At 57.2% G+C, this 13,934-nt stretch overlaps 2 protein-coding genes and 1 long non-coding RNA gene across 6 annotated transcripts in view; 1 reads left to right on the top strand and 2 right to left on the bottom strand.

The window, feature by feature from the left end:
* Window positions 1-3,018, bottom strand: part of Gramd2 (GRAM domain containing 2) — a 24,287-nt gene extending 21,269 nt beyond the window's left edge. Inside the window, exon 1 of the mRNA XM_005393624.2 lies at window positions 2,994-3,018. The gene's annotated coding sequence lies outside the window, so the exon portion shown is untranslated. The remainder of the gene's footprint in view (window positions 1-2,993) is intronic.
* Window positions 3,019-3,191: 173 nt separating this feature from the next.
* LOC106149594 lies at window positions 3,192-5,315 on the top strand. The gene is made up of 2 exons (XR_001235874.1): window positions 3,192-3,475; window positions 5,161-5,315. It is a non-coding gene; the product is annotated as an uncharacterized LOC106149594 (long non-coding RNA).
* The window catches only part of Pkm (pyruvate kinase, muscle), a 27,218-nt gene continuing 17,479 nt past the window's right edge, over window positions 4,196-13,934 (bottom strand). For 3 of the 4 annotated variants that reach the window (XM_005393622.2, XM_005393623.2, XM_005393620.2), the window contains 6 exons: window positions 13,645-13,915; window positions 11,012-11,162; window positions 10,732-10,884; window positions 7,803-7,972; window positions 5,224-5,405; window positions 4,196-4,788 (listed from right to left, as the gene is read on the bottom strand). In XM_005393622.2, the coding sequence (XP_005393679.1) occupies window positions 4,682-4,788; window positions 5,224-5,405; window positions 7,803-7,972; window positions 10,732-10,884; window positions 11,012-11,162; window positions 13,645-13,915 (1,034 nt within the window). In that variant the 3' untranslated portion in view covers window positions 4,196-4,681. Of the gene's footprint in view, window positions 4,789-5,223; window positions 5,406-7,351; window positions 7,519-7,802; window positions 7,973-10,731; window positions 10,885-11,011; window positions 11,163-13,644; window positions 13,916-13,934 lie in introns of all 4 variants that reach the window. The other variant, XM_005393621.2, reaches the window with a different exon arrangement.

The raw sequence follows: 13,934 nt of genomic DNA, 5'->3' as shown, positions 1-13,934 counted from the left end.
GGTTCCTGGTACCGGAGAAAAACCAAAAAAAAAAAAAAAAAAAAAACAAGATAGAGCATTGGGCTGCAGAGGAAGCTCAGTTGTACAGTGCCTGACATGCACCTCAACACCACTAAACTAACTACCTTTGCACTTTGAAAAGGAAATCTGAGGAAGCTCTTCTCAGAGCCAGGCTGAATCATTGCAGAGATTCTCCCAGCAGGAAACACTATCATCCAACTGAAGGCACTGCAGGGAAAATACTTTTGCTGAGCACATACTATGTGCCTGGCCATGACAGCCTGAGACGTTTAGACGGAGGTCATATGTGAGCCTGAGCACAGATAAAGTACGAGCAACACAGAACCAGTAGTAACTCAGCAGAAACTTGTGGATAGCCAGGCATGGTGGTGCATGCCTATAATCCCAGCACTCAGGAGCCTGAGGCAGGAGGATGTCCAAGACTTCAAAGCCAGCCTGGGCTACATAGCAAGACCCTGTCCCCTCCCCCCCAAAAAAAAAAGAAAAAAAGAAAGAAAAGAAAAAAGATTGGTGATAACCGATCCATGCCCTGCAGCCCCAACTAAATAGCAACACAATAGTCAGCACTGAATTCTCATCAAACCAAGGCTAGCATTAGAGGTCTGAATGGGTGGAAATTATTTCCCCTTCTCAAATGATTCTTTTCTGGTGTTCAGCCTGAGAATTCAGACACTAAAGGGGAGCACCGCAACCCTCTTCCCTGCATGGACTTTCTGTGCTCCGTCGAGCCAAGGGGAAATCGTGGAAAGAAAGGAAACCTCCTTAAAGATGGAAAAAGAAGGGCACTAGTTAAAGCCAAGCGCAGGAGGAGACCGTCAGAAAACCTGTGGCCCCATCTCCTTACTTCAGTGCAAGCAGATCTGGGGAGGAAAGCAGTTTATCTTCAAACTCACTTCTGGCAGGTGCAGTGCCACAAAGCTGTAATCCCAGCACCCAGGAGGCTGAGGCAAGAGGATGGCCCAGAGTGCCAGGACTACAACATAAGTTCAAGGCCAGCCTGAACATCATAGCATGACCCTGTGTCAAAAAACAAAACAAGAAGCCAGGCGTGGTGGCGCACGCCTGTAATCCCAGCACTAGGGAGACTGAGGCAGGAGGATCATTGCGAGTTCGAGACCAGCCTGGGCTACAAAGGGAGTTTAAGGCCAGCCTAAACTTCATAGCAAGACCCTGTCTCAAAAAGACAAAAATAAATAAATAAACATATTCCACGACCAACACTCCATCTCAACCAGCTTCAGGGCTGGGTGGAGCCACCCAAGCAGGTGCTAGCAGCTCACAGAAGAGCTTCTAGGAGGGAGGCCTGAGGCTCAGGATTCACCTCCACCTCCATGTGCCAGGCGACATCCTAGGAGGATGACCCACGACACAGGTCTTTCCAGACTTCCTAGACCTCTGAGGACTTGAGGTAGGACAAAAGAAATACAACCAGGTAGAAAGGCGACCAGCAAAAGGAAAATTTTAAATTGTACTTTTAAAGAAAAACAGCAGCTTGAGAACACAAGCCCGGCTTATTTACTTTTTCCCTTCTCAAACAGCAAACCTGGGCAAGCCCCTTTCAGCGGTGAACGGATCTGTCTGTTCCCTTTCACCTGCAAATTGCCCTTTTCCTGCAGCCTGGGAAGCAGCTCCGTTGCAGACAGCACGTCCTCTACCGCTATCGCCTTCGAGCCCCTGTGGACGGTTGCACTGTAACCTGGCAGACAGACTACACGTCCGAGCTCACCCATCCAGCCTTTAAATGTGTGCCCCACCCCGTGTGTCATGAGTGCGGGTCCTTTCCTCCAGCACCCGCACGTTGCTCTTGAGTGCGTCCTGCATCTCCCCCTAATAAATCCTTCTGGTGTCTCTTGAAGTCCTGAAAACTTTTTCTCCACGGCAGAGTCGGAGAACCTACATACTTAATCTATTTTTTGGAACCGGGAATCGAACTCGGGACCTTGTGCTTGCCAGGCAGGCGCTTATGCCGCTGAGCTATATCCCCAGCCCAAAATACTTAATTTAAACGGGCGGGTTAAGTTCCTTATTTCTGCTTATTTCCTCGGGGACCCTCAGACCCAGCAGGATGAGAGACACCTCTACTCCTCCTCGAATTCAGAGCCGCTGGAGATGGAACATTGCAGATTGTCGAGGGACAATCAATGGGGCAAACGACACAGGGCGGAGGAAGAACCCTCTGCTTCCCACCGGACCCACCTCCTGAGAATCCAGGGCCGACCAGGGACAGAGGCGCGCGCACACACATGCGCCCTTCCAGGCCCTGTGCCAGCTCCCCAGCGGCGACAGGCTGGCCCCCAAAGCCCAGTCTGCCGGTGCGGATCCTGGACAGGTGCAGGAACGCACAGCTTCACCACTGGCTTTGTCTTCCCCCAGGTAACCCCAACCCGAGGTCCCCAAGGCTTCAAGGAGCAGAAGCCACCATTCCGATGTCACCTCCAGTGTCACCCCCCGTCTACGCGCCCCCTTGCTCTCCCTAGTTGCACAAACTTTCCTTCCATCCAGGTCGAGTTTGGACCACATCCCCAGGCTTCAGACCAGCCACAGCCCGCCCCGGGCGTGGAGCGTGGGTGCGGCCGAGTCGTGCTGGGACAGCTCCACCGCGTCCCCGGCAGCCGTGCCGCAGCGAGTGTAGACCCCCTGCGAGTGTAGACCGCGCACGGGGAGGGGCGGCGCCAGGCTGCGAGTGGGGACGATCAGGACTGGGAGTCGACGTGGCGGGGAATGAATGAACACATGAACCAAGGCACGGCGGCAGTGTGGCGGAGGGGTGCAAGGGACCGGCAGGGAGGGGGGTGCGCGACCGACCCTTCGCTCCCTGGCTCGGACCCCTAGAAACCGCGTCCCAGGGGGACTCCTCGCAACCCCGGGTTAGATCTGGCTCGTAGCCCCTACTCGGGCCAGGAAGAGCCGCCCGCGGCCCCGGGCCGCACTGCCCGGCAGAGCCCCGCAGCCCCGGCGCCCGCAGCCCTTACCTGCCCGCTGCAGCCTCACTTGCCCGCCTCGGCCTCACTCAGGCTACGGGCTGCCCGCTCCCGGCCTCCTGGAGGCCCCGCCCCGAAAGTCCCGCCCCCAGCCGCCCATTGGCTACTCCTGAGGGGTGCACGCAGCCCATTGGTCGATCCTTCCTCCCCCCCCTGCACCGCCCAGCTTGGGCCCAAGTTCTGTGCAAATCTAAATGCAGGGTCTGCTGTGCTGCGAGATCGCGGAAGCCGGGCCCGGGTGTGCACCTGCTGGCCGCTCCCCGCCACCGGCGGGCCTGGGGTCCCCTTGAGCTCTTCCTCTTCCACCCTAGACTCGGAGCTCCGAGCCTCTGCTGGAACCGACTCTCCTCCGGCCCCGCCCAAAGCTGAGCTTCAGTGCCTCAATTTGTGACACCTGAAAGCAGCAGATTTTAAGACATGGAGGTGGAGGAGCATCTCCCTGACACCGGACCTGGACCGGACTCGTTTTGTCGGTAGGAATCCCAGGGAAATCTTGTGGCGGGAGCTGCGTCAGGGCTGAAGGCGGTTAGCCTGGGCCAGGCTGAGAACCTGGATCACAGGGCTCGGAAGTTTCCGTTTCCCAGCCTTGCGGCCCTTTCTCCCCCAACCAAATCACTTGTGGACCCTCCGGCACCACTGTTCTGGGGCAGAAGCTTCTCCGGTGCCCAGGAGATTCACCTTACTGCACCCTTAAGGGCCTCTGCTGGGAGACCAAACGGGAGGCTGAGACAGGAGGGTGGCCATGCGGAGGCCAGCCTGGGTAACAGAAAGACCTTGTCTCAAAAACACAAAGGCCAAGAGAGGATGCAGCTCAGTAGTAGAGCTCTTTCAAGCATGCATGCAGCTCTGGTCCCATCTCCAGTACCAGTGGGGTTAGGTGGCAGAGCTGGCTTGGAGGAGGGGTCCTCTATAAGAGGAACCTCCATCCCTGCCTTGTCCCATCTGTGGCTCAAACACGCCACACGCAGCCCTGGGAGCTTGTAAGCCAGCGGGCCCATCTCCCCAGGGAGCTGGAGGGGGTGAGCCACACCCCCCAGGCAGCCAGCTGCTGCCCCCTCAGATGGAGGGTAGGCAGGTGAGCTATATCTAAGGCTGCAGCTCGCACTGTGCGCAAGAGGCCGCCGTTGCCTTCACCTGCTCAGAGGGCAGGGTCCACCTCCCCCCCCCCCCCGAAAAGAGAAAGAGAGGCCACAGGAGCTTCAGCTGTTGTTTATTGACACACAGGTGGGCTCTATAGCAACAGGCCTGGAGGTGGCGGGCGGAGTGCGCGAGTGGAGTGCGGGTGCGCAGAACTGTGCACAGGTCGAGTGGGAGGCTGAGGCGATGGGGGGATCCGGAAGCAACTACTGTCCCGTGTCCTCAGCCCCCACTGGCCGCCACAGCTGGGGTCTCTGGGCATCCGCTTTCTAGAACTGCACAGGATACACGAAGGAGGCCACGTTGCTGCCTTCCTGCAACAAGCTCTGGGGGGCCTCCTTTCTCGAGGTCCCTTGCTGGGGTGGGGACACGTCCCAGGCCGCCGGCTCTGGGCCACTAATCACAGAGATGCAATCTTCGCAGGTGTCCCAGCTCACCAGTGCCGCACTACAGCCCGGAGTGAGCGCTACAAGCGTCGCTGGCCTAACGATGGGTTGGGGGCAGGGGGCAGGGGAGGGAGCCAGAGAAGGGCTCTAGGGCCATCACGGCACGGGCACGACACGCATGGTGTTGGTGAAGCCGGAGCCGGGGCGCCACCCGGTCAGCACGATGACCACATCTCCCGTCTTGAAGAAGCCTCGGGCCTTGCCTAGGGGAGAACAGAGGTGAGTGAGTAGGAGCCAGGCCGGGCAGAGGTAGGGGGCGGGTGGACGGACTGCGCACTGCTGCTTCGCACCGCAAGGTGGCGCCAGCCTCGCAGCCCAGGCAAAGCTGACGCCGGTGCGATCTCAGGTGGCTCAGCCCGATAGGACCTTTGCTATCTTTCAGCGCTACCCTGGAGAGCTGGGAGCTCAAGGTCAGAGCTAGCTGTTGCCTCTCACCCCTTGCTTGACCTCTACCTTACTCAGAGACAAAAGCCACATCAGCGAGAGGGTTTTGAAAAGACTTCTGCAGCGAGGGCAGGAGTGGTCACTCGGCCCCTGGCCCCTTGCACAACCCCCCTTCTATTCCCCACTCTCAGGGTCCCATTAGAACCAGGGCCACGCCACCCGACCCCCGTCTAGCCAGTCTCCCAGCCACGCACCGACATTCATGGCCAAGTTCACGCGCAGGTCCACGTCCTCAGCCCAGGCCTGCTGCACAGCGTCCTTGCACAGCACGGGAAAGATGCCGCGGTACAGGTGGGCCTGGCGCGCCGTCTGGGGATTGCGGGTCACAGCGATGATAGGGGCCCGGGGTCGGTACCGCGCCACCTGGTGGGCAGACCTGAGAAGGGATAGGACAGGAAAAAGATTTTAAAAGGCACCCCAAGAATCTCTTAGGAAACACAGGTGGGCCTCACGCAGTAGCACACCCTCCCATCAGCTCACTGGGCTGCCCTGAGGGCTCTGGCCACCAGCATCTCTTCCACTGGCTGGGTCACCCTGACTCACCCACTTACCCCACATGACCCCAGGCTGGCAGAATCCTGCCCACTCCACACCTGGCAGGGACCAGCAGCTCTGGCCCAGGCCCTCTGGCTCTGCTACTGACAGCTACAAGTCAAGCAGCGTGAGAACAGCAACTGACATGAGCAGAAAATGGGCGCAGAGCCAGGGGCTCCCCCAGCCCCACCTCGGAAGCAGCACCAGGGGGCTTCTTGATTGTATCCCCTCCCTATCCAAATGGGTCCCAGCAGCTGAACTCTAGAGTCCCAGAGTCAAACCCAAGTATCAAGAGAAACTTTTCTTTGTTCTTTTTCTTTTTTTGGTCTTTTTGAGACAGGGTTTCGCCATGCAGTTCAGGCTGACCTTGAGCTCACTTGGTAGCCCAAGCTGGTCTCAAACTTGCAATGATCCTGCTGCCTCAGCCTCCCAAGGGCTGGGATTATAGGTGTGCGCTACCATGCCTGCCTTGAAACTTCTTTTTTGAGACAGTCTTGCTATGTAATTCACACTGCCCTCAAACTTACAGCAGCGCTCCTGCCTCAGCCTCCCAAGTGTGGGCATCACACGTGTGCATCACCACAACCGAAGATCAAAGGAAATCCCAGGCCTCCCTGCTAAGGTTTTAGACACCTGGGTGCTCCCCAGGAGGCAGCAGACCCAGGCGTGGCAGGTGGGAGGCTGCACACTTGCAGCCGCACATGCCACAGCAGTTGGCGGGTAGCTTACAGGACAGCCAGGCCCCAGCAGGCAAGCTCTGAGCACACGCGACAGGTGTCAGGGAAACAACTTTGGCACAGCAGAGAAGGCTCTGCCTTGGGCTTCTCCACACACACGGCCTTCAGGGAGGCAGCTGCTGAAGTCAGGACCAGCTGAGCGAAATCCCAGACCAGAGCTCAAAATAGCCAAAGGGCAAGGGTGGGAGCTCCGGAAAGGTCACTCCTGACGACTAGCACTCTAGCCAGGGTGGGCATGGGCCTCAGTCCCCACACTTCGGGGAGCGCCCCGCCACTTGGCCCATGGCACTGCCCCCTCACCCCACACTATCTCCCAGTAGCCCCTGGGGAGCTCGCTCCAGACTGCTGAGAGATGGAAGTCCATGTCCCAGGCTAGGAAGAGACCTCAACTTAAGGTCACCGGGCCACATGGCCCTCGGCCTGGCTGCGTGGCCCAGAGAATGGCAGCAAGGTAACACTGCCTTATTCCGCAACCACAGACCACTCGGTCTTTGCAGCTCAGTCCGCTAGGGCCGACCTGCCAGAGGGGTACCCTGGGAACACCACTGATTTCCAACCCAGACTGTTAAAAAAAGCAGTTAGTAACCAGATAAGCAAAGCGTGTTGCCTTCTCCTCATTTGGTTTTGTGACAGGCTCTCAGCAGATAGTCCAGGCTGGCCTTACATTTGTGACACTCCTGCCTCTGGTGCTGGGGTCACAGATGTGGCCACCAAACCCAGGGTCTTTTGCCCTTTTGGTTCTTTTTTTCCGTACTGGGAATTGAACTCAGGACCTTGTGCTTGCCAGGCAGGTGCTCGTGTCGCTGAGCTATATCCCCGGCCCTTGCCCTTTTGGAAGGACAGCTCCTAAACGGGGAGTGACATCTGTGCCTGATGCTGGAGGCCCATTCATCCACGGCGGGGCTGGGAACTTCCCAGGATCCACAAGGCCTAACGCATCTGTGGGCACCGCTGTGTCCCCTGTGTCAAGTGGCAGCCAGAGGGGTCTTACCTCGGCTAGGCGCCACTGAGCACCGCTCTGCGGACCCGGGGAAGCCCTGCCGCCTCCTACCTGCCGGACTTGGTGAGCACGATTATGGCCCCGCTGCAGCACTTGAAGGAGGCCTCCACGGCACCCACGGCGGCGGCTTCTGTGGGGTCGCTGGTAATGGGGGCCAGGCGGCGCAGCTCCTCAAATAATTGTAAGTGGTAGATGGCAGCCTCTGCCTCTCGGGCAATCTAGGGGAGCAACATCCGTCCGCAGGGACGAGGGGGGACAGAGCCTCATCAGAGCCTTATCACAGGGGAGGGGCAGGGAGGCAGGAGTCACAGGTGGCTGGTAAGGAGCGTGTCCCTGCACAGCAAGATGGCGCCACAGGACCCGTCCTTCACCAGGGGGCTGTGACATCCGCTGAGCCTACTGAGCCACAGGACCTTGGGTCCACCCTATTGTGACCTCCCTGGCGGCAGCTGGCGCAAGAAGCTGGTCATCCTACAGCCGACACCTGCCCTCAGGGCCCTACCTGCCGGACTCCGTGAGCACTATCAAAGCTGCCGCTAAACATTTATAAGAGGCCTGCACGCTGCCCATGGCCATGGCCTCCATGGGGTCCTGGGAGTGACCGGAGGAGGCTCGCACAAGTTCTTCAAACAGCTTGCGGTGGAACATGGCTGCCTCAGCCTCCCGAGCTATCTGTAAGGTTAGGGAATGGGGGAGGGGGGCAAGGAAGAGGGAAGAGGAGGAAAAAACACGAGAGAGACAAGACACGGAAAGACAGAATGGGGAATTAATCAGAGAGGAAGATCTCAGGTTAAATCTGTCCTCCAGGCAGACGCAGAGGCAGCGTGGCAAAGTTTACCTGCACTGGGAAGTGTGGGCAGTCTCAGGCTTCAACTAATGGTACTTCCCCTGCAATTTGGGGGAAAATGGGTCTTCCGCTCTGGAAGGATTTTTTTGTACCAAGAGTCAAACTCAGGACCTTGCACCTGCCAGGGAGGTGCTGTGCTGCTGAACTATATTCCTGCCCCCTACCCTGAAAGACAGTCACTGTCTTGCTAGTTGTGCAGGCTGGCCTTGAACTTGCAGTCTTCCTGCCTCTGCCTCCCAAGTAGCTGGGATAGTTAGAAATTTTTTTTTGATTGGAGCAGAGGGTGGAAGAAGACAATATGGCGGCATGCCAGGACAGGCCCACATCACACCCTGGAGCAGGACTTGACCACGCTGCCTTATAACAAAGCTCACACGAAGGAGCAGGCCCTGCCCCGCCACATGGCTGTCTAGGTGCTGCATGGCTGCCAGCAGGGGGAGCTACTGCCTCTCTACTCGCCAGCCATGCGAACAGCGGAGTGACCTGCAAGCCAAGGCTCCGCAGCCTGCAGGGGCCCTCAGCAGCCATGGGAAGAGACAGATGCCTGCAGCCGCCACGTTTAGCAAGACCTTGATTGTGATCATGATTACACAGGCACAGGACAGCGAGTTATTCACACAGGTAACTGGTCAGATTCGAGCTAGAATTAGCCAAAAGGAGGAGCCTCATCAGAGATTAGAAGGAGACCCGTGTGTCTCAGAGAGGGCAGGTCAGTGAGAACAGGTCAGGGGTCGCAAGCAGGGGTGGGGCGGGACTTCCTGGTTACAGCGTTCCTGCTGTAGACCAGAATGCAAGCACAGCCAGGGGACAGCAGGACGCAGAACCACAGCTTGTACTGCTCAGCTCTTGGTTACTGTTAGACACAGGAGAGAGCAGCCCAAGTTAAGGGACAGAGAGGCCGCTGTCGGCCAGTGTTAATGGATGACAGACAGGACAGGCCTGACTACATGGGGGCAGCTACAGCCCGGCAGACCCGTGACTCATCTTGTGCGCAGAGCCATGCAATCCCAGCCTCGCACTTCTAAGGTGTCTGTTCAGAGCACAGAACAGGCCGGGGAAGAAAGGACGAGGAACTGAGCTGCCAGAGCTGCCGCTCAGGCTCTGGCCTCATGACAGAGCCCTCGAGGAGACTGTCGCCTCGCCGACTGGGCTCACACCCGGGCTTCCCAGCATGGAACGCTACCAATAAACTTAGGTAGTGGCAGTTACGAAGATCACGCTGGGGTGCACGGGGACTCAGGTGCCCCTCGATCACAATAGTATTTGCTAAGGCTCTCATTAAATATATCTCCTCTGATCCACCTTAGGATGAGGTCTTGATGTAAGTGACGCCCCAGGGACACACAAAGTCTATGTGGCTCGTGGCTCGACAGATCAGGTCAGGGTGAGCTCTGCTCATCAGGGGAAAGCAGGTCCCACAACTGAGCCGAGCAATCAGAGGGGGAATCCTGGGGAGACCGAAAGGCAGGTGCTAGAGGTGACTGGCTGAAGTGACAAGCGTCCAGGGAGAGAGGTGCCTTCCTGCTCCCAGGCAGCTCAGAGGCCAGGCCAGGCCAGGCCAGCGCTCATGGCTCTGTCCCGGGACACTGTCAGCCGGGCTCAGCCACACAAACGTCCCTGAGGAAGGGAAGGGAAGGGTCTCTGCCAATTTCAGTCCCAGGAAACCCAGCAGAGATGCTGATGACAGCCCTGGGGATGGAGTTGGACAGGGTCACATGGTTTTCCACTGGAACCTGCTTCAGCCCAGAACACATGGACACAGAAGGAGGGAAGGACACCTCACTACTCAGAGCTCTTTTTTGCTTTTTTTGAGGGGGTGGTGGTGTGTTTTTAAACGAGGGCCTGGGGGAACTAGGTCACAGAGGATGAGAATCGGTAGTCACCCAGAGGAGGAGTGGAAAGGCCGGGGAAATAAAAGCCATGTCGGAACCAGGGCAGGTTCACCAGGCTGAGTGCTAGGACTGACCTAGAGCCACCAGGAGGAAGGGCCCTTGCAGAACTCATTTCTTTTGCAGACAGGGCAGCCCTGAAACTCACTCCTGAGTTAACACTTCAGGAAGCTCTGGGGCAGAACACAGGGCAGAGAAACTGGGCCTGACAGAGGGTGGCAGACACAGGGACACCGCTGAGCGAGAGTCCTGAAGAACTCGGTCCCACTGGGCTCCACGCAGCCCCAGCGGTAGGTAGCCCTGGGCCTGTCAATCAGCCCCAGGAGGAAGGTCCCTCCCTGCAGGGCCAGCAGGGGACCCTGTCTGTGGAGGGCGGAGGCAAGTGGGAAGCCAGAAGAAAGGACAGGACACCCAGGTCCTGCGGACTGCCCGGGAAGAGGCACCAGGCGTCCTGTGACTGCACACACAGCCCAGCACTCTGGCCATGGGAAGGACTCCTGGCCAGGAGGCCGGAATTGAACTGTGCAAGTCAGATAAAGGGGCAGGAGAGGTGGGGTGGGGGCAGGGAAGGTGAAACAGAAAAGGACAAAACCAAGAGGCACCCCAGGTCCCACTGCCCCACTGCTGCTGGGACTCGGACAACACAGGGGGCAGAGGGGACCAGAGCCGGCCCGCTCGGGGCAGGTCATCCTCACCAGGTGCTGCATGCGCACGGCCTCCAGCGGGTAGTCGCCCTTGGCCGTCTCCCCGGACAGCATGATACAGTCAGCCCCGTCCAGGACCGCGTTAGCCACGTCACTGCCCTCAGCCCGCGTGGGCCGCGGCTTCTTGATCATGCTCTCAAGCATCTGCAAGGGGACAGGGCACAGTGAGACGGGGCACGGCCCCAGGACCACACGTGGGAGCACGGAGGAGAGGGCGGATGTGCGCGTGCCCGCGTGGGGGACGAGGCCAGGGCCCCGGGGAAGCGCGTGCCTGCGTGGCGCAGATGACGGGCTTCCCGGCGCGGTTGCAGCGCCCAATCATCATCTTCTGAGCCAGGAAGACCTTCTCCGCGGGAATCTCGATGCCGAGGTCACCGCGGGCCACCATGATGCCATCGCTGGCCTCCAGGATCTCATCGAACCTGACGTGGAAGGCAGGAACAGGAGGGGAAGCTGTTATGCTGGGGAGGGACACACAGGAAGCGCGCCCACCTCCCGACCCTGATGAGTGCGAGGTGGCTGAGGGGACTCCTCTGAAAGCCCCTAGGCTGTCCACTCCACCTACAAATCAGAAGCCCCCAGCTGAGGTCTCACTATGTCTCTGTTCCTATGGGCACTGCCAGGGAACGCTGTGAACTGAGGCCCACTGCTGGCTTGTGACATCACTTGGCAGGACGCTTGAGGGCTGTCCTACAGCCAGCTCCCCCAGGGGTGGGGATTTAGCTCAGCTGCACAGCGCCTGCCTAGCAAGCCCAAGGTCATGAGTGATTCCCCGTACCAGAAGAAAAACAAAACAAAAAAACAACAAAAAAATAAGGCCAGGCGTGGTGGTGCACGTCTGTAATCCCAGCACTCGGGAAGCTGAGGCAGGAGGATGGCCATGAGTTCGAGGCCAGCCTGGGCCACAAAGTGAGCTCAAGGCCAGCCTGTACTGCATAGCGAGACCCTGCCTCAAAACAACAAAAATAAATAAATAAATAAATAAATAAATAAAAAACCAAACAGCCAGCTCCCCCAACCTGGCCCAAGGAGAGGGAGGTGGCATGGCTCTGCCAGGGACGCCACAGCTCATCAGGATGGCAGAGAGGAGGGTCCTACATACCTGGTACACAGGACAGGGCCACTCAGTGGAGGACAGTGAGCCACAGTGCTGGACGCCTAGCCTCCTTACGCCTCCCCAAGCACATCCCAACCACAGGAGTGGGGCTGGGGTTTTTATTGATTTTGCTTTTTGTGAGACAGGGTTTTGCTGTGTAGTTCAGGTTGGCCTTGAATTCACTATGCAGCCCAGGCTGGCCTCGAACTTATGACTCACTAACTCAGTGACCCTCCTGCCTCACCCTCCCAAGTGCTGGAAGTACAGGCAAGCTTGCTGCCGCCTGGTCTTTGAGATGTAATTAAAAATAATTTTAGGCTAGGCGTGGTGGCACCTTCCGGTAATCCCAGCACTGGCGGCTGAGGCAGGAAGATCAGTGCAAATTTGGGCTACAAAGCAAATTCAAAGTAGCCTGAACTACACAGTGAAACCCTGTCTCAAAAAGACAAAGCAATGTTTTTTAGTACTCCATTTTTGCAGTACGTAATTACATTGCTTGTGTGAAGCTGGTGAGTGCACATAACGCATCTTTATTCCTTTTTTATCACTTTCCCTTCCTCTCTGTACCCCTCTTTTCCATCTCTTTGGTCCCTTTCCCATCTGAGAAAGATCCACCTCCCTAACTTCTACTATCAACCTTCTAGTCTACTCTTTTTTCTTTTTTTTTGTCTTTTTGAGACAGGGTCTCGCTATGCAGCTCAGGCTGGCCGTGAGCTCACTTTGTAGCCCAGGCTGGTCTCACAGGTGTGCACCATCACGCCCGGCCTTCTACTCTTTACTTTATGGATGTCTCATGTAAAATAAACTGTATGATCTTTAAGCCATGTGTCTAATGCACATGATGGTCTTGCAGTGCATCCCTTTTCCTACAAATGACAAGTTGACCCTTGGTGGACAGTACTCCAAGATGTGTAAATACCAATTTTCTTCATTCATGTGTTGGACACGCTAGCCAAGATTTAGCTAATACGAGTCGCGCTGCTACAATCATGAATAGTGCTGGATCACTGCACTACGCTATCTTTAAAACCCTATATGGGGTTTCTAACAAGAAGCCGAGAGAACAGACACACCTGGCTGGCTGCACGTGAGCATGGGCACAAAGCTGTGCTGATGACGTCCACCTGGAGAACCTCATGCTTTCCTACGGAAAGCCGAATGGGCCACACCAGGATGGGCCTCATCTAAAGGCCAGTGCTTTCTAAGTACAGACCAGGAGGCCCAAGCTGCAGCATAGATGTCAGGTTCTGGGCTGCCACATGGCTCCTTAGAGAGGGGCAAAAAGGGCCCCTCCAAGAAGAACCCACGTATTTCTTTACCCATGGTCTCTCCAGCAAACACTGCCGGCAGTTGAGCAGGATGGATCCGGTGCTGGGTGCTATGACCCCAGCCTCTCCGCTGTTAGTCCCCAGGCCCACAGAACAAGGTTAAGCTTCTCAATTAATGAGGAAATTCTGATTTTGTCATTAAAATGGCAATGCCCCATCCCATTGTCCTACGAGTCTGGTTTAAGGAGTCTGTTTTACAGTGTCTGGGTCAGACCTCTGAGGTTGCATTTTTTTTTTTTTAAGACACCTCTCCTGTGTAGTTCAGACTGGCCTTGAATTCACTATGTAGGCCAGGCTGGCCTCAAACTCATGTTGATCGTCCTGCCTCAGCCTCCAGAGTGCTGAGATTCTAGGGGTGCACTGTGGCACCCAGCGCAGCCTGCGTTCTGATGCGCAAGGCCCAGGTTTGGGGACCAGGCATTTCTAGGTTCTACTCTGCCCTTCTTGAGCTGGGCTGGGGCCCAAGGGCCCGGGCCTCACCTCCGCACCCCTTCGTGGTTCTCGATCTTGCTGATGATCTTGATGTTCTTCCCCTTCTCTCCCAGGACCTGCCTCACCGCGTGGACATCGGCAGCCTTGCGGATGAAGGACGCGAACACCATGTCCACATCCTGCTCCACCCCGAACTTCAGGTCCTGGATGTCCTTCTCGGACACGGCAGGCAGGTCCACCGCTGCGCCGGGGAGGTTCACGCCCTTCTTGCTGCCCAAGAAGCCACCGTTTTCCACTTCAGTCATCAGGAAGTCGGGACCTGCGAGAGACACGGGAGG

This window comes from Chinchilla lanigera, unplaced genomic scaffold (assembly GCF_000276665.1).
Source record: "Chinchilla lanigera isolate Chin_1 unplaced genomic scaffold, ChiLan1.0 scaffold00049, whole genome shotgun sequence".
Taxonomy (NCBI): domain Eukaryota; kingdom Metazoa; phylum Chordata; class Mammalia; order Rodentia; family Chinchillidae; genus Chinchilla; species Chinchilla lanigera.
The sequence above is the reverse complement of the archived record's forward strand: the minus strand, read 5'-3'. Positions and strand labels throughout refer to the sequence as shown.